This window comes from Mastigoproctus giganteus, chromosome 6, assembly GCF_048544385.1.
Source record: "Mastigoproctus giganteus isolate SK-2022 chromosome 6, ASM4854438v1, whole genome shotgun sequence".
NCBI lineage: Eukaryota > Metazoa > Arthropoda > Arachnida > Uropygi > Thelyphonidae > Mastigoproctus > Mastigoproctus giganteus.
In genome coordinates this window covers 191,957,265-191,976,970 of record NC_143580.1, presented here as the reverse complement: position 1 = coordinate 191,976,970, position 19,706 = coordinate 191,957,265, and the positions used below count along the sequence as shown (strand labels likewise).

Here is a 19,706-nt window from a genome sequence, read left to right as displayed (position 1 = left end):
GATGTGGGCAGCCGAGAGCTTGACGGGCCCCTCAATTTATTTCCTTCGAGGGCATCCACCCTGTCCTTCAAGGTCTCATAAAGGCCCATGACAACGCTGAGTTGTCGCCTGATTTCCTTGCACTCCTTACATCGTGCACACACAAAGACATCCCCCTTGGAAGGAAATACATTTGCAAATATTAGTTCATCCTCTGAACTTTTCGATCACACCTCATAGTTGCATCTTCTTTTTCATCAGCGCTTTTGAATCTTATAATTATTATATAATTCTAATTTTATACTGTCTAAGGAAGCACATCCAGCAGTCGAATATATTTGGTTATTTTTGGTAGAATGATATGTGTATGAATACATTTACCTGGTAAGGCTTCTTTAATCAAGTAATCTTTTTATCTTTCTGACCTGACCAAGAATTAACCAACAAAGGAATTCTGTCTTCAGTCAAATACAAAGAGGAAATGTGTTTGACTCAATTCTTGACACGAGCAGCTGTCATTTTACCAGAGGAACTTATTTTTGATTTATTTGATAATTTTTGGACTAAAATTTGACACCTTTTTTCTTGCATGCAAATAAATTTCCTCCCCTAATTTCTCTGATAAAACAATATGAATCTGTATTGTATAAAAATAGGCTGTATTATTGACAGACTGAATGACTGCATAAGTGTCCTTTTCTCTATAAAAGCTAAGATTCATATTTAAATATGCTCTCATCAGTTTTGAAATGTTTGTTTCATTAATCAGATTTTCTATAAGTAATTTATTAATTTCAGAAACAAACAAATTCTTTGGCATTTTTCAAATTCCTTCTTTATCAGCTATATTTCTTTTGGAAACAAATTTGGTTATCTTTTTGAAGCAATTTTATGACCTTATTTGAATTTATCCATGAAACTTTTATTTAGATAGTATGAATCAGAGCTGTAATACTCAATATGTTCTACGTTGATAATAATATTAGTAAATTAATAAGAGGAGTTTACCTCAATATAGTACGTGGAACACTTCCGTATGATACCCTCCAGAAATTAAAACGGAAAAAACGAAAAAATCGACAACTTACCGGTACATTAAAGTAAAATATAAATAATTAAAGTAAAATATAAATAATTAAATAATCAATTTAACACAATTCAAAATCAATTCAAAACAATTAAAATTCAAATTAACGCAATTAAAAGAATCTAACGAAAATATTCAAAACGATTTTCCTTCCTGAAGCTGACAATGCTTTTCGACCGACTGTCGTGATCACAGGAATGAAAATTACCGAATCAGGCTAAACCTGCAACTTAAATAGTGATTATGTGACTTCGCGCATGCGCGTAAAGGTCCACGCATCGGAGATCAAATATGGCCGCCGAACATTAACAGAATTCTCGTGTAATTTAATTTCAGGAACTCGGCATTTTCAGCCTTAGCCACACATGTATATAACATTATAAAACCTTTTAGACAGGTTATACAATTTGGGATTAAGAATTACGATACATTATTTAATAATCTTAAAGACTGTAGACTCGGCGACAATGACAATTTATTCTCATTAGATGTTACATCATTATATACGAATGTAAACGTTGAATACACATTAGATATTATTTGGGATATGTTAAATAAAAACTTGACACCGATTAATTATACGAAGCTGCCTATAAAGGAGATTTTTCACTTAATTAAACTATTAGTTGAGGCTAACTACATCACCTTTCGAGACAAGGTGTACAAACAAATTTTTGGATTACCAATGGGTTTGAGCCTGAGTGGCTTAATGTCAGAGATCTATCTCTCAACGATTGAGCAGATACATTTGACACCTTTTCGTCCCCGTATCACATACTATGGGAGGTATTTAGACGATGTTCTAGTTATTACCGATAATAGTACTATCCAAGATATTTTACATTCGTTTAATAATATTCATTCTAGACTCAAATTTACATTGGAAAGGGAAGATACGGATACTAAGTCATTAAACTTTCTAAATTTCACGCTTACCCGGGACTCGAACAAAATACAATTTAGCATCTATCGAAAACCCACAAACACCGGTATGCTTCTACATTATAATAGCTACCACCCGTTCACCTACAAAAGATCGATTATCTTTAATCAATTTCTAAATGCCTATAAATATTCAACGACGGATTCTGCTTTAGACTCAGAAATACAAATATTAACTAGCAGATTCTTGAACAGGGGTTATCCCATTAACACAATAAATCGAATTAGGGTACAAGCTAGGGATAGGATACAAAATACTGCACCAATCAACAATAGTAATATCAAAAAATACTTTATTTCTGTCCCATATGTTGAACAGTGGCACAAACAGCTTAACAGATTCTTTAAAGATACCGAATTTAAAATTATAGCTAGGCCTATACGGAAGTTACACACTATACTGAACAATCGCTCGGTTCTTTCGGCGTTCGCAACACAAATTAATGATCTAGTATACAACATTTCTTGCGGTGATTGCGACTCGTCTTATCAGGGTTCGACGCGGTTTTCTCTTAATATCCGTGTAAATCAACACGAAGCCTCAGTTCGTGCTTCTCGTTCAGCAGCGTCAGAATTAGCCTTTCATGCCATTAACGAAAAACATACTTTTTTATTTAACGAGGCCAAAATACTTAACGTTCAACGTAATTATACGCGACTATTAATTGCAGAAACCGTTGAAATTAAATTACACGAGAATTCTGTTAATGTTCGGCGGCCATATTTGATCTCCGATGCGTGGACCTTTACGCGCATGCGCGAAGTCACATAATCACTATTTAAGTTGCAGGTTTAGCCTGATTCGGTAATTTTCATTCCTGTGATCACGACAGTCGGTCGAAAAGCATTGTCAGCTTCAGGAAGGAAAATCGTTTTGAATATTTTCGTTAGATTCTTTTAATTGCGTTAATTTGAATTTTAATTGTTTTGAATTGATTTTGAATTGTGTTAAATTGATTATTTAATTATTTATATTTTACTTTAATTATTTATATTTTACTTTAATGTACCGGTAAGTTGTCGATTTTTTCGTTTTTTCCGTTTTAATTTCTGGAGGGTATCATACGGAAGTGTTCCACGTACTATATTGAGGTAAACTCCTCTTATTAATTTACTAATGAAACTTTTATTTATTGTATTGAAATTTGAGACTTTCTGCTTCAAATAATTGTGTTCCTGTCATTGCCCAACTTTTCAAATGCCAATTTTGGACAGTCAAGCCACTTTCACAAGAAAATTTAAGTCATCCGATGGAGAAATACAATTCTCTACTGGAGTAGTACAATATGAGATCAATACACTTGAGTAGCAAATTTAGTCTGCTCAATTCTACATGCAGACTGAGACTTATGTTCTATTTATACAACTGTGTTTTACAGCTCGCATAACACGTCTTTTTCCAATCTCTGAGCTACCAGATGTATGATAATGTGAAGGGAGTTGTCTAAAATGGTGTTAACAGAATCCAAAAGACTTCTGTCAACTAAGGTATAAAAAATGTGGCATATAGTCACCTAAAAGTAAGGAGATTATGTCAAGAAATAATGTACTTCTGAATGATAAGCAATTAAAATCTTTTTTTCATTTGATGCACCATGTATAATTCTAATTTGCATTACAGTAATATATAATATTACTGTAATGCAAATATAATATTTGCATTACATAATATATAATATTTTAAGAATATTTATTTATTTAAAAAAATAATGAATTATGACATATAAATACAGCATGCTTGTACAGTTCCTAGGGTAGCATTGACTAAAAAAATCAATAAGGAATTAAGACATATACAACCATGTTATAAGCTATTATATCATATATTATCTCTACGTCATGTAGAGAGAGAGAGAGAGAGAGAGAGAGAGAGAGAGAGAGAGAGAGAGAGAGAGAGAGAGAGAGAGAGAGAGAGAGAGAGAGAGAGAGAGGGGTAAGAAGTCCATTTGAAAATGCATCAATGGGTTTTATTTAATAGTTGTAACTTATATAATTTTTAAATTATGCCAGATTTCAATAACACAGTCGTGTCATAATTCCATTTCATGCTATAAGCTTTTTATTTTATAGGTAAAAAAATTTTTTTTACATAACAGCAAGCCAGTATTATGTTATAAATCCTTACCTCATTTTGGTCCTCACCCTGCCTATCTGTCTGTTCCTCATCTTCAGAAACTGATTCTGTGTCTGATTCATCTATATCACAGCTTAAGCTTTGATTTTTAGCAGCAACTTCTTCTACACCATTTACTTCACCACCACCACCATCATCAGTGCTCTCTTCTTGTGCTTCTTCAGTTCCGCCACCTGGATCATCTTGGCCACCATCATCACTACTAGTAGCAGCTAATCTTGCCCTTTCAGGAGTAGGGGGAGGTTGGGATGATTCCTCCTCTTCATCATCGTCTTCCTCATTCTCATCTTTTCCAGTAGCAGTCCCTGCTTTACGTACTAGAGAATTAAAACATTTCTAAACATATCCCTTTATTCAGTTTTATAGAGGGTGCTTTTTTTAATCACTGAATCATTTTAGTTGCATATATTTTTATACTAAAAGCAATATTTTTTCTAAGTATCACAGATATCAAGAGGATCAATATAGAAGCATACAGCTCAACACTAATTATGAATTAATTTATAATTCATAATTAGTTATAATTATTCATAAATTATGAATTATGAATTCATAATTCATAATGTAGCAATGGTTTTCAGAATTAATTTGAGAGAAATTTTAATTGCTTAGAAAGTATTATTCTATAGATTTATGTGAATAAAATTTAAGATGAGAAGTTGGGTTATGAAATTTGCCTGCAAACACAGCCAGGAAAATTTTATAACCCATACCAAGTTGTTTGTGAGCCTGTGTGCAAAATAAGTTTTGGCATCCTTTTTGTTTTCAAGAATTTTGAAACCTACCAATCCAACACATTCAAAACTTCAGTGAATTTTATAAATACAGGCAGGTCTCGCTTTACGAGTTTTCAAGGTATCAAGTATCAACAAAATCGAAAATATGAACATTAATTGCAAAAAATGAATGTTAAACATTCATAAATACCACAAGCATAACTATACAATACAATGTATCCAGCTTTATGATATTAATCCATTCCTGAGACACCATCGTATAGTGAAAATATTGTAATGTGAACCCAATAACACATTGTTTTTTGGTAATTTATTCCACGACCTTGGAAGTTCAAATTTTTGCTATATAACTCTCTAAAAAGGTCGTTTTTACAGTGCAAATTGTATTAGTTATCAATTCAAATCATTAAACGCATTACACTTTCATCATTGTCATATGTTCTGTTATAAGAACCAATTTTGAATGCCTTTGTGACATTTTTCTAAAGCACATTTCTGGAGGTCATGACCATAAAACAATAAAAACAATTTGCACTTGCCGATTTATTGGGCTTTTCTGTTACTGCATTTGTGAATATACTGATAGCTGGAATTGTGTGTTTTTTTGTGTTATTATAGTGAAATGTGTTTCCCCTTTACTGAATTATTCAATTGTATAAAAAACATAAATAAAATTTCAGAATCTTCTCTTTATTTCTGTTTTTTTTTTTTTAATCTTCGTAAACTTGTTACTCTGCGCAAATCATGTTAGTTGCAATTTGTGCATTCCGTTAAAAAATGCTTATGCATGCTATTGAAATTTATAAAGAAAATAGAAGATTATCTTGGAAACAAATGCCTCTTGAAGCATTTCTGAAGAAGACGATTCCTTGTGCAACAAACCAATGAGTGCCGAGCCAATAATAAGTGATCAACGAGTGTGCATTTAGTCGATGATGAAGAACAAACATTCTTTAAAATTTGTAAGTCATAAATAATTTCTTTATTATTATAATTTGCTTGATTTTACTTTACAGGCTACGTTTTAATTTCTTTGGATAAATCAATCATTGCCGCCTCCGTAGCCAGGTGGGAAAGAGCAGTAGTGTGTAGCAGACGCTTCTTGATTAGACCAGGGTTCGAGCCCGTAACTACCAAATACGTAGGATGCAGAAGGTCAGGGAATGGCCACCGCATATCCCCAAGCCCGGATAAAGGGTGAGGGTTGGCGCCAGGAAGGGCATCCAGCCGTAAAAATTGCATGCCAAAACAATCAAAAACACTGACCCCATATATAATGGGAAAAAGTGAGGACCAAAAAAAAAAAAAAAAAAAATCATCTTTTAAACATAAACTAATTAGCTAACTAATTTCATTGTTGAGAATGTAACCCCTATTTTTAACATTATGTCTATGGGATTTAATTCCTGCTTTACGAGTTTTTGCTTTACGAGCGCATGCTAGGAACAAATTAATTAATAAAGTCTAGAACTACCTGTATTTAAATAAGTGAATATTAAATTATACAGCAATAAAAATAATGAAAAAAAAATATTTATTAATATAAATAATATATCTGGATATAAAAATAAAAGCAAAGCACATTTATAATGACAACATCCTTTAATAAAGCTAGTTTTCCTGCCTTTGGCTAATGAAAATTGTACAATAATTCTGTATTAATCAAGTTCATTGCTATTCCATTTTCTATAGATATTGTTGCTAAATCTGATAAACTAATCTGAGACATTGTTAATCAAAAATGACTTTCTATTAATTTTAATTTAAAATAAGAAAATAACTCAAGTGGCTACATTCAAAGGAAGAGTTAAAAGAACTCATAAAGAAATTGCAATATTTGGAAAAGTAAGAGAAGTTTGTTCCAAATCAAATCAGTTGATGTCAATGGAGTTTGAGTAAAAGAACAGCATGTAATTATTGAAGTCACTCATTTTTTGTTCTCTTTCTTATTGAATTATTTGTTTATTTTGTAATCTTGTAGCTTCTTTTAATTAACTCTGCCAACGTCTATTAAGGGATATCTTATTAATAAATAGCAAATGAATGGTTTTTATAATTTAAAAATTAAAGAATACTTAACCAAGCTTGAATAATTGTTGTGTTAGTAAATAAGGAAAAAGATTAAATTAATTTTAATAAGTATAGAAAAATAAAAATAAGACAACAACAACAGCTATTCTATTAATATTAATGACTTAGTTGCTCTTTGCTCATGTTTAAAACTAATATCACTTATTTTTAAATTTACAAAAAAATATATTGATTCACCCTTCCCACCCTCAACCACCCAACATCCTAGGATTCATTTATTCTGGCTAAATATTCTTACATTCGACTTTGTAGCTTTTAGTAAATTTGCAAATGTGCCAATAACAAATGTTGGCAATACATACAGTATATCTCATCACCCCAATAAATTCAATCACACCAAGAAACCACTGATAAAAAACATTAGCTATTTCCACACATTCAAAAATTACAAAACTGTCAATTTTGGTTCTCAACTTTTTTCAGTTGTATAAACACTATGCAACAATACAGTGATTATAGTACATTTCCAACTCAGCTTACTGCAATATCAGAAACAGCTTACATAGAACAGTCCTCTGTGTTAAGTTCAGCAGTCAACCATCAGGGTGCACTGTGACCTCTCCAGTGATGGTGACAGTACTTGGACTTTGCTCGTTTAGAAATTACTAAACTGTCCATTTAGTCAACCTAAAGTAACTAATATTGCTTTTAATCACATAACATCAGCCATTAGGCAAATCCATTATCCATTAAAAACTGGAAGCAATGCTTTGACTGGTTTTGGAACTTACTGGTTCCATCGTCAGGCAGCCTTATGAATACATGAAGGAATTCATATGGCTACCTGTCATATGAATAACTTATGTTACAGTATCCCCCTTCTATTAATTTTATTATTATTATTATTAATAGCCATATGGTGCAAGGAAGCCTGAGGCTTATGCTGCACCGGCCAAAAAAAATTTCCCTATTACCCTGAGAGAGAGAGAGAGAGAGAAGTAGAAAGGAATCACCAAGAAAGAGAAAAATGATGATATCCAGCTCGAGACCCTGGGTGTGCCAAGCCCATACTCACCAGATGTGAGCCCCTGAGGGTATCTTCTTTCATCTTCTCAATCTTCAGCCCATGCACGGTACTAAATACTATAAGTTCTAATATCTCTTGTGTTTTGGGTTTTCATGAAAAAAAAAAAAAAAACAAATTGCTGTTTACAAAAATTTACTCTATAATTGAATATAATACACTGAAATTGAAAATATGGTAGCTAGTTTCTCCCTCTCAGAGGTAAATATTTACAATTTTTGTGAGTTTCCCATGTGCAATTACCATTTAACATTAATATATTTTTCTACTGTACAAGTTAGTACGTTTGCATCATTTCTGTACATAGCCACATGAGTAGTTATAAATTGGCATCATTAAGTATATCTCATACTGTGAATACCTTCACAACGAGTTTACACGATATTGCACTACCTTGAATAAATAACGCTTCACTATAGGAGAACACTCGAGGTAGTGCAATATCATGGAAACTCGTTGTGCAGGTATTCACAATATGAGATATACTTAATGATGCCAATTTATAACTACTTATGTAGTTGGCTATGTACAGAAATGATGCAAATGCACTAACTTGTACATTAGTTAAACTATTTACGTAACCTAAGGCTTTAGCCCTAAACTATACTGTATATTTTTATACTAAATCTCTAGTTGAGGAGAGGCACTGTGAGAGACTCTGCATCTACAGCATTTAGTCTTAAATAAGTCCCTGTTGTTTATAAGATAAAATTTACCCTGTAACTGAATATACTGCAGAAAAGAATGGAATAGGCTAGAAACTTTTCAAACTTTAAGACACCCTCCTCAGCTTAGCAACATTCTCATTTTGTCCTTCTTCTTCACTTAAATAACTGTATTTGTTAACACAAACATTTCTTAACTTTTCTCCCCCACCTCCTGCAGACAACCTGACACCTTTGAAACCATTGCAGCAGCAGTTCCCCTCTGAAAGGTATAGATGTTTATGTTTGCCAGTTTCCATTGTGAAATCAGTATTTGGCCATAAACACATTTTTTTATATTTCTTCCTTGGGAGGAAGAACATGATCACATCTGATTATATTTGAAACTACAATGTAACAGAGAGTAGTATATGAGGTTGACTTCATTATGAAAATTGAACAAATAATTGAAAAATCACAATATGCTTTCAATGAAAAGCAGCTGTTCTTACAGATATCATTCCAATATTTGCTATTGCAGATAGACTCAGAAGGCAGTGGTGTTTGAGCAAATAACCACTAGTGCTATTTAGGCTACTGAAGCACCAACTAAATAACATAAGTAGTTGTCACAACAAGTTGTCCCAATAGTTAGATCCGACAAGGGCATAATTATTGGACAAGAATCAGAACTCCAGTATATTCAAGTAAACTACTTCTGCTTACTACTTATTTCTTCATATAACGGCTGCAGCCTAATCCATGTTCATTCCACTTTTTCAGCTGTTAAAGTATTCAATGGTGAGGAATATGGCTACATTCAAACTTTGAATGTAGCCGTACAGATTTTCCTTTGTTGTGGTTTTGGATTATTATACTATATGACCAAAGTATTTGGATACACAGGTAGCTGCTGCAAAAAAAAGGACTTTTAATTCAAAAATCTAATATACAGTAAGGCCACTTATGCCCTTTATGACAGCTTCAATCTTCATGGGCATACTTTTCTTTTCTCTTTTTTCTCTTGTTAGTTGCTGGCGCATCAGCTTCTATGGCCATAATGCACCTCCCAAAGTTTTTACATTTTACTGTGATTCAAGCCCGAGGCGGGAATCGAACCCGCAACTTGGATGACAGAAGGATTACAGTGAATGCTCCCTTTGCCACTCTCTCCAGGCAGGTCCACAGAGGCTGCCCTCAGAGATCAGTTCTGGGGCCCCTTCTGTGGACTCTTGTGCTGGATGAGTTCCTCAATATGGAAATCCCTAATATAAGAATGCAGGCATACGCCGATGATCTTATACTGATGCTGCAGGCTAATAGCAGGACACAGCTGGAGACCCATGCAAATCAGGCCATTTCTGTTCTGCAAGGATGGGAAAATGGGAATCTACTGAACATCTCACCGGAAAAAACACATTCAATACTCCTCAAGGGCTCCCTTGATCCCAGGAGGCCTCCCCAGATCAAGATAAATGGAACAACCATTAAACTCCAAACAGAAGTCAAGTATCTTGGCGTTATCCTCGATAGACACCTCAACTTCACACCGCATCTTAGTTACCTCAGAGTAAAATTCAGGAAATATTCCGGCCTATTTGCTAGATACACGCAGAGACTGCGGTCTGAAGAAGAGGGCACTCGCCATCCTCTACAAGGCATTCTTCATCCTGGCACTGGCTTATGCAGCGGGAGCTTGGTACGCTAAGGCAAGCACTGCTGTTAACAGGAGGAAATTGGAAACCATCCATCGAATAATTCTCCTCACAACAACCAGAGCATGCTGCACGGTGAGCACCCACACTCTCCAGGTCCTTGCGGGATGTCTCCCTCTGGACTTAGAGATTGTCGGCCGTGGGCTGCTGCACCAAAATGCCAAAGGAAGGGTAATCACACATTTGGGATACACTATGGACCCAACTCTGACTAGACCACAGGAAAAAAGACGTCTTACAGACCACATGAGAGCAGTGTGGCAGAATCGATGGAATGATTCCACTAAAGGCCGCATAACTAGAAGCTTCATACCAGACATTGGACGTGTTTACCCTATTTCCCCGACCTGGTACTCTTCTGGACTTCATACCACTTACCTGCTGACAGGGCATGGCTCCTTCAGGAAGAAGCTACACGATTTTGGAATCTCGGACATAGCGCAGTGTAGATGCGGACAAGAAGAAACTTGGGAGCACCTGCTCTGTGAATGTAATATATATGAAGACCTCCGTGGCCTGCTGTTTACCAAACTACGCTCCATCCTTAGAAATCAGGAGGACATAGTGCTGCAGGAAGAAGAAAACTATAAGGCTTTCACGCTTTTTGCTCAAAATCTCTTCGCGAGGCAAAGAGCACTCCCACCACCCTGAAACAATGGCGACCCAGATCCGACACCTTTCCGGGCCTGCTTTATCTCCTTTTCCTGGTGGGGGGACACCCCTGTCTCCCCCTCTCCCTGCAAAACCCACTTTCCCTCTCGTGTGGCATGGGCATGCCCACTGAACATTTGGGGGCCCACCTCCTCTATCGGTCCCTTTCTTCCTTTTCTACCCTCCAGCCTTTCTTCTCCCCACCCAAATCTGTCTACCTTCACAGCGCACAGCCCCACATGTCAAAATTGTAACTACACCAAAATTGCTTGCCCGACTCTTTTCGGCCAAAAAATAAAACTCATCCAGCGTACAATCCATTCTCGCTCTTAAGGCAAATCTCTATGACCAAACAAAAGCACCAACAGCAATTAAAGCAATGTGTTTTTTTTTTTTATATAGGTCCTAGCCATTGAAATCTGAGGAAAGTAGGTGGCAGGACCTGCCAGAGTACTGATTCCTTATTGGTAACACCTGGCTAGCCTCCACGTGGGGCGGTATGGGCAACGTCGGGTCCCATCAGGGGCCCAATGGCCAATAAGCCAGATGAACAATGGGCACAACAGACTACACTATACACGATCCACACACTTTAAATCTCTGGCTTGACAGGGTACTGTCACTCGATACAGAGAACACCGCGGAGATGGGAGAAATCCCAGGAGCCGCTAGACCCTCAACATACCAAATACCAACCTTTGGGTTGCCAAGCAGGCACTTTACCTATCCGGTCGGCATACTTTTCTACAAACTTCATCTTACAATGCAAGGTCTTACACTAGTGGTTCCCAATCGGTGTGCCTCAGCACATTGGTGTGCGGCAACCCTTTTCAAGTGTGCCACAAGATTAGGAAAAATTCCATTGAATTCAATGGCAATCACTATTTCGGTGTGCTGTTAATAATATTCATCTTTTAACTTCAAGTGTGACTTGAGTGACAAAAGATTGAGAACCACTGTCTTACACAGTAGGTAATAGGGATCCCAAAATAACAGTATACTTGGTGGGGATTCAATTTAAAATGGCAGAGAGAGAGAGAGAGAGAGAGAGAGAGAGAGATTCAGTTGTTATGATACAGAAGGACAAAGTTCTCCATGCTGTGAAATTCTGTGGCAAAGAGAGAACATGTTGTCCTATCAATGATTTTTAAAACATTTGCTTGTAGAGATAGGGAGGTTGTAATCCTGATGTATAAGGCAAGTGTATGATAGCACATAATACTGTGTCCAAGTATTGAGATTGCACATAAAAAAACCCACCTCCCTTGAAAAATTCTAAACGTGGGCAATGTGTCTGGTGAGATAAGCAAAAGGGTTCCCACATGTGGGCTGCACAGTTTGAAAAATAAGCACCTTTGAGAAGACCTGGTTGAAGTCTACAGGGCTCTAAGAGGGGATAGTAAATCGTGAAATTTTCACAGTGATATTGATACTAGAACTGAGGGACATAAATTCACATTACAGGAAAAGAGGTTTAGACTAGATTGTAGGAAGTTTTTTATAGCCAGAAAGTTAATTACTGAAATAAGTTCCTACTTTGAGTATTTTCTGGGATCTGCAGCAGTACCTATAAGGCTCAATCTTCAGCAGTGAGGTCTGCAGAAAATGTTTCCTGCCAACACCATCAGCTATTTAGACAGTTCTAAAATTGTCTGCAAGACTCCCTACAGCAAAACTGACAGGGCCAATATCCTAAAAGAATTGTATTCCCATATCCAGTGTTGACTTCTATAAACTCTCAAATGGTGTGCAATCTAATGGTATCTTTAGAGATATCTGTACATACTCCCCATTTCAACTAATTGTCATTAATCTTTTGTTAGTCAAAAAATGTTGTAAATCCCTGTCACTATAGCATGATGGGATATTGATAGTATGATGGACTATACACTTATACTGTACATGTTTGCAGTAAAAGAGATTAATAATAAATAATAGTTGTGGTTGACAGCTTTGAGAAATTCAATGGTCAGCAGGATGTTCCCACTTTCTTTCTGTGTATGGTGCAAAGAAGGTAATTAACAATGTCTTTCAGCTTTTCCCCAAAGAACTCTTGTTTTTCTCATGCTTCCCCCCCCCCCAAAAAAAATCTTTCTGGTTTTCTTCTGCTTAGTTACCTAATCTACACCTTTTTTACTAAATCAAAAGTTGGCAGGTATATACTTGTATAGTTGCAAGTATATACTTGCCTTTATTTGATATTGTTCTTTAATATGTTTATACTGATTATTCTATTACCAATAAGTATAGTTTTAAGTTTATATTTATTACTCAGCATATGCATCTGATTATTAAGAAGAAAACTTTGCAATAGTATGTGTAGTTTATAAATAATAAAATTAATTAATTAAAACATGAAAAGTGTTTCTGTGGTATAAAATCTTAAACAATATTGCATTGTACAATACAGAGAAAATCAAAATTCATGAATTTCAAGGCGCTCATGGCTGGTGTGGTTCTGCTGTATTTTAGTAGAGTAATACCCCGAAGTTACACGATAGGTGGGTCTGATGAAAATCACTTAAGTCGAATTCGCATAAGTTTGGGTACTACTTTGCATATAAATACATATAAATTTTGTTTAATTGGGACCAAGGACTAACAAAAACACTAGTTTAGAAGAAAAATATTTAATAAAATTGCAGTTCTTTATACATATTAATACAAAATATGTATTAAAAAAATAAATGAGTTACGTAAAAAAGTTATTTCGATGTCGATGGCTTCATAAAATCTAACAAATTTGTCTGACGACACAGCGCCTTTTTTTTTCCATGCAGAATTTCTTCATAGCAAGCTAATAATTTTTTTATTCCTTGCTTTGTAGCTATAACGCGTTCTTCGTTGGAGTCTATGTTTTCTAAAATTTTTAAGCCCTTTTCAACTGAGCTGAGACCTTCTGTCAAGCTTGCAATTGTCATGTGCTTTTCTGGTGGAACTGGGTCTGAAGTGTTGGATACTTCAGTGACGTTTTGCTCATGCATCTCTATGAGCTCATTCATTGTCAGCTCTTGACTATGTGAATCCAACAGCTCGTTGACATCATCACCATTGACTTGCAAATCTAATTGCCTGGCAAGATTAACAACTTCTTCTATCACATAAGCAACATGATCGGTTTCTGGCGTTGTTTTCTTCTCGTTTTTGAAAAAAAATGGACAAAGTTTCTTCCAGACACCATTCAATGTTTTTTTGTGAATTTCATCCCAAGGTTCTTCAATGATTCTTACGGCATCTAAAACATTGAATTGTTTCCAAAAGTCTTTAACAGATATCTCACTATTTTGTCTCATAGCTTCATTCAGATGCGCAAACGAACGCCTCGTGTAGTAAGCCTTGAATGTTTTGATGACTCCCTGGTCCATCGGTTGAAGCAAGCTGGTTGTGTTTGGAGGCAAAAACACAACTTTCACATGTAGGTTGAAATTAATTAGGGTGGCAGGAGGGTGACTGGGTGCATTGTCAATAAGAAGTATCATTTTAAATGGAATCTGTTTAGACTTGCAATAACATTCGACTTCGGGTATGAAGTGGTGACCAAACCAGTCCTCAAAAATGGAAGCTGTCACCCAAGCTTTATGATTTGACTTCCAAATCATTGGTAAGCTAATTTTAGATATATTTTTAAAAACTCTTGGGTTTTCAGATTGATAAATTAAGAGAGGTGACTGCAAGTTTTAACTTGCAGTCACCAGCTGCTGCTGTTGTTGTTGTTATTTGGTTTTTAGGAGCATTAGCAACTAAGGCCATATTCCTCCAGAATATGCGTGGTCATTCCCTGACCTTTCCGCATCCTCCATATTTGGTGGTGACGGGCTCGAACCCCGGTCTAATCAAGAAGCGTCTGCTACGCACTGCTGCTCCTTCCCACCTTGCTACGGAGGCGCCTCACCAGCTGCATTCCCGCCAACCATCACTGTCAATCGGTCTTTGGAAACCTAAAAGCCTGGAAAGTTTTTTCTTCACATGCAATAAAAGTTCTTTTAGGCATCTTCTTCCAGAACAGGACAGTCTCATCCATGTTAAATACGGTTTCACTGCGATAGTCACCTTCTTCTATCATAGCCTTGAGTGTCTCAGGAAAAGAAGACGCAGCTTCTTTATCGGCACTTGCCGCCTCTCCACTCTCCGAGATACTGTGCCAGTTACAGCGAGTTTTAAATCGGTTGAACCAACCGTTACTAGCTAAAAAGTTTTCATCTTTGCCTGACTCCCCAGCTTCTTCTTTCAACCTCTCAAAAATCAACTTAGCTTGATAGTACATAGTGTTCTGATCGACTGGACAATTCTTCACTTTTACTTGATTATCACACCATAATTTCAGCATTGTTTCCATCTCAGCAATAATACCATGACGTTTACGAATTATGCTTGAGTTCAAGAATTGAGCATTTTACACCGCTTCAAGAATTCTTTCTTTATCTTTTATGATTGTTCTTACTGTGGATTCCGGTAGCTCAAACTTCTTTGCCAATTCATAAATTTTCACTCTGCTATCAAAATCCTTGATAATGTTAAGTTTACATTCCAAAGATATTGTTTTCCTTTTCTTACTAGGTGCAGAAGAATCAGATTTACTTCGTTTAAATGACATAGTTTTTTTAAGGGTTTAGAAAATGTATAACAAAACAATCTTAACTTTTGTTGATTGTAGAATCATAATTATGCACGTAGAGTTCGCGCGAAACACGTCCAATGCATATCACAGCAAGAAAAAATCAAGAACCATATAACTCCGAGTTCACGTAAGTTGGGGTAGCATAAGTCAGGGTATTACTGTATGATTATTTTGCTTTAACCCTTTCTTTAAATGAGATGTTTTCTTTTTGTGCAATACCTATCAAGAAATAACTATTCTAACACTTTATAACACCATGATAAATAATTTTAATAAGTGAACATCAATGTTACAAACCCTTTACCAGGTTCTTGTTCACGTGTGCAATGAGCAAGAACAAAGATTACAAATTTGCTTTTCTCGAACTTTTGAATGCCATGTCGTGACATAAGATGTGTCTCTAATTCAGTGTCTAGCATTCTCACAGCTTTATTCTCTGGCATCTACCCCAAACAGTCATTAATCTCCACTAATAAAGAGAGAAACATAGGGGAACTACAGAATGGGCTTTTCAAATAAAACTATGTGGGGAATAATGGAGATGGGAGAGGGGCAGAGAATGCTAAACACTGGATGAAAAACACCTCATACTTATGACATGACATTTTTATTTTTTTGCCAGTGCAGCAAAAGCCTGTGGCTTCCTTGCACTATATGGCAAATACTACTATTACATTAGCAGTTTGAGAAAGGCAAATTTGTAATTTTGTTCTTATTCATTGTGCATAGGAACAAGAATCTGGTAAAGGGTTTGTAATGTGATGTTCATTTATTAAAATTATTTATCATGGTATATAAAGTCTTAGAACAGTTTATTCTTTGACTAGCAGGTCTACTTTGACATGATCTTCTCATCATCAACAATTCATCTGTTTGGACACTGTCAAGCAAGAATTACTACTTTTACTGTTTTAAGTGGAAATTCTATTAATCTCTCAGTATCTCCCCTCTAACAATTTAAAATAAAATTGGGCTTGCAAGTGCCATACCAGAAATTAACACAAATATTGTGTTAATTTCTCAGTATCTCTCCTCTTGCAATTCAAAATATTATTGGACTATCAAGTACCACACTAGTGGTGGATGCAGAAGGGGATGATCATGCCATCTCCTCCAAGTGTCTGAGTAAACTGGAATGAATACTGTATTTTATGAGGCGCCTCCGTAGCCAGGTGGGAAGGAGCGGCAGTGCGTAGCACATGCTTCTTGATTAGACTGGGGTTCGAGCCCGTCACCACCAAATACGGAGGATGCGGAAAGGTCAGGGAATGACCACCGCATATTCCTGGAGCAATATGGCCTTAGTAGCTAATGCTCCTAAAAACCAAATAACAACAACAACAACTGTATTTTATTATGTTGTTGTATGGTAACTATTCATGTTGTGTGTGTGTTACATAACCTCACATTAAAAGTTTGAGATAAACTCAAACTAAATTCAAGCTTAATTTAACTACTTCCATCATATAATGTTATCATCATCACATTTCCTACCCTATAAAAAAGAAAAGAAAAGCTGGATCTACTACAGCATAGGATATTAAAACTGCTGTAATATACTCACTGAAAGGAAAGTTCCTTTTTTTTCTTCTTTGTAATGGAATCTGAGGCAATTATACTGAGACTAGTCATGGTTACAGCATTGAGATTTATTGATAAAATTTCATAATTATTTGTTTTTTTCTTTTCAGAATGAGTGATGCCACAACTGTTCCTATTGTTACTACATCTAGCATCATTCATAACTTATTATAACAACTGTAAGAGATTAGTTATTAATTAATAATAAATAATGTCTTTTAAAAGGCCAATCTTATTTATTAACAGTTAGATGCATCTTATCTGTATCATCCTGTATTTATCTGCATGTAAGTAAAATTATATTACCTTTAGGATAATGCTTTTTTTTATTTTTTATTATAATTTTCCTGAGTAACTGAGTAGGTGATGGTAATGGCTGTCCTGGTCTCAGCTGTAAAGAAAATAAAAATTTCCAGAAGTTACAAATCATGTAATGGATTTTGTATATGTATATATCAAATAATTTCAAAATCATTCATCATTAAATTTAGAACTTACAGGATGGGTGTTAAGGGCATCAGTCAACAGCTTCTCGCCAAATATCTTGTGACAGTACATTGCCATTTTGGCTTGTTGCTTGGGTCTGCATAATTAATAAATGATAATCTGAAACTATATGATATTCTAGATTTGGGTCAACTTAGACAAACTTTATTATTGTATATATAGTTATACTTTTGTTTTTATAATTTATAAGTAACACTGTTTCAGTTATTTATATTACACCTTTATTATGTCAGTAATATATTATATTATATCAGTTATTTACATTATATTACATGTATTAACTATATTTAAGTTGTTATATAAAATAATGAGATTTGGTTTAATGGAAATACAATCATGAATTCAAATAAACAAATAACTTCTAATAACCTCTAATTATTAAACACTGTAATAAGTAAATGTACTAACTAAATGTACTAAAGTTAAAAATAACTAGGTATTCATAACTATCAAACAAGGCACTGAGCTTATTTAGAGATACCATTTTAAGCAAATATTTTGAGTGATTTTTATCCATTTCCCATGAAAAATACAGATTGTTAAATAGGTTTTCTGATTACTTCTTTCTCTGAAAGGGTTAATTTCCCTAAATGGTCCCATAGTTTTTTACTGTGTTGAGATCAAGACTTATGCACTGGTCAAGTAGTGATAATGAAACTAGATTTGAACATAAATCCTCAAACATTTTGATGAACAAGTTGAAATTTATTTTTGGTAGAAGACTGTTTCGATATCATCATTCTTCTCTCTTTTGGTGATTCCCTCCTATCTCTCTCTTTCTCCTCAGGGTACTCAAATTTTTTTTTTTGGCTGGTGCAGCATAAGCCTCAGGCTTCCTTGCGCCATATGGCTAATAAATAATAATAATAATAATAATAATGTCATAGTTTGGCACAATTAGTACATTATAAAGGTTGTGCTGAAGGATTTTCATACAGATCTAATCATTAAGACATAAATCACTAAGATCCAAAGATACCACACTGAATAAAACATTCACCACACATAAGCCTCTTTCATCACAGTATTTCATAAATGGAAAAAGATACAATTTAAGTCAGTGTTGACCTCAATTGTATCTTTTGCTTTTAATTACTGCTCATCTCAGTTGCCCAAATTATTTGCTGTATGATTCCTTTCGCCTCAAAGGTGATATTCCCTATCAGAGACTTGGTAATTTGGAATCTCCTCTTTTTGATCTTCTCTAGCTCAAAATCTCTCTAACTCATTTTGTCAAATTCTCCCAACTCCACTAATCACTTGGAGCTCTTTGCAACATGACTTTCTCCAGTCCAACTTTTCTAACAGTGTGGTAATTTTCCTTGGTGATTTTAATGTTCACAACTCCAGCTTGCTTCCGTTTTAGTCACGCCGACCCAGCTGATCGAGACGCTGAGGCTTTTGCAATTACTAATGACCTTGCACAGATTGTTCATTTACCTACAAGAATACTGGACAATCCTATACATACAGCCAACGTGCTTGATCTTTTTCTCACAAACAACCCTTCTAAATGCACAGTTGAAGTGAGTGGTCCTTTAGGCACCTCAGATCACAACTTGGTGATTGTCTCTTCTCCAATGGAGCCTTTACCTCATGGCTATTCCGAACCTTGTTGTTTGGCATTACAAGAATGCAAAATGGGATGACCTGTGAGATTTCTTTTCTTTGGTCGGATTACTTGTTTGTTTGTTTTTGGGAACATTAGCAACTAAGACCATATTGCTCTGGGATATGCGGTGGTCATTCCCTGACCTTTCCGCATCCTCTGTATTTGGGTCGGATTACTGTTTCAAAACTTCTGATGTAAACATTTGCTCAGATTGCGTCAGTGAAATTATTCTTGTAGGAATGGAATCCTACAAGAATAATTTCACTGACTTTAAAATCTCGTTCTTTATCTAAACCTTGGTTTTCCAATAAGTGTACTAAGGCTGTTCAAGAGAAGAACATTGCATATCGTAATTGGCTTGTTTCCAATTCTTTAGTTTCATTT

General features: G+C 35.3%; 1 protein-coding gene across 1 annotated transcript in view; it reads right to left on the bottom strand.

Moving 5' to 3' along the window:
• LOC150084836 (1-phosphatidylinositol 4,5-bisphosphate phosphodiesterase classes I and II-like) overlaps positions 1 to 19,706 on the bottom strand; it is a 932,481-nt gene that overhangs the window by 207,480 nt on the left and 705,295 nt on the right. The window contains exons 12-14 of the mRNA XM_090376366.1: positions 17,702 to 17,786; positions 17,510 to 17,594; positions 4,134 to 4,459 (exon numbers count right to left, since the gene is read on the bottom strand). Of these exons, the coding sequence (XP_090232492.1) occupies positions 4,134 to 4,459; positions 17,510 to 17,594; positions 17,702 to 17,786 (496 nt within the window). The remainder of the gene's footprint in view (positions 1 to 4,133; positions 4,460 to 17,509; positions 17,595 to 17,701; positions 17,787 to 19,706) is intronic.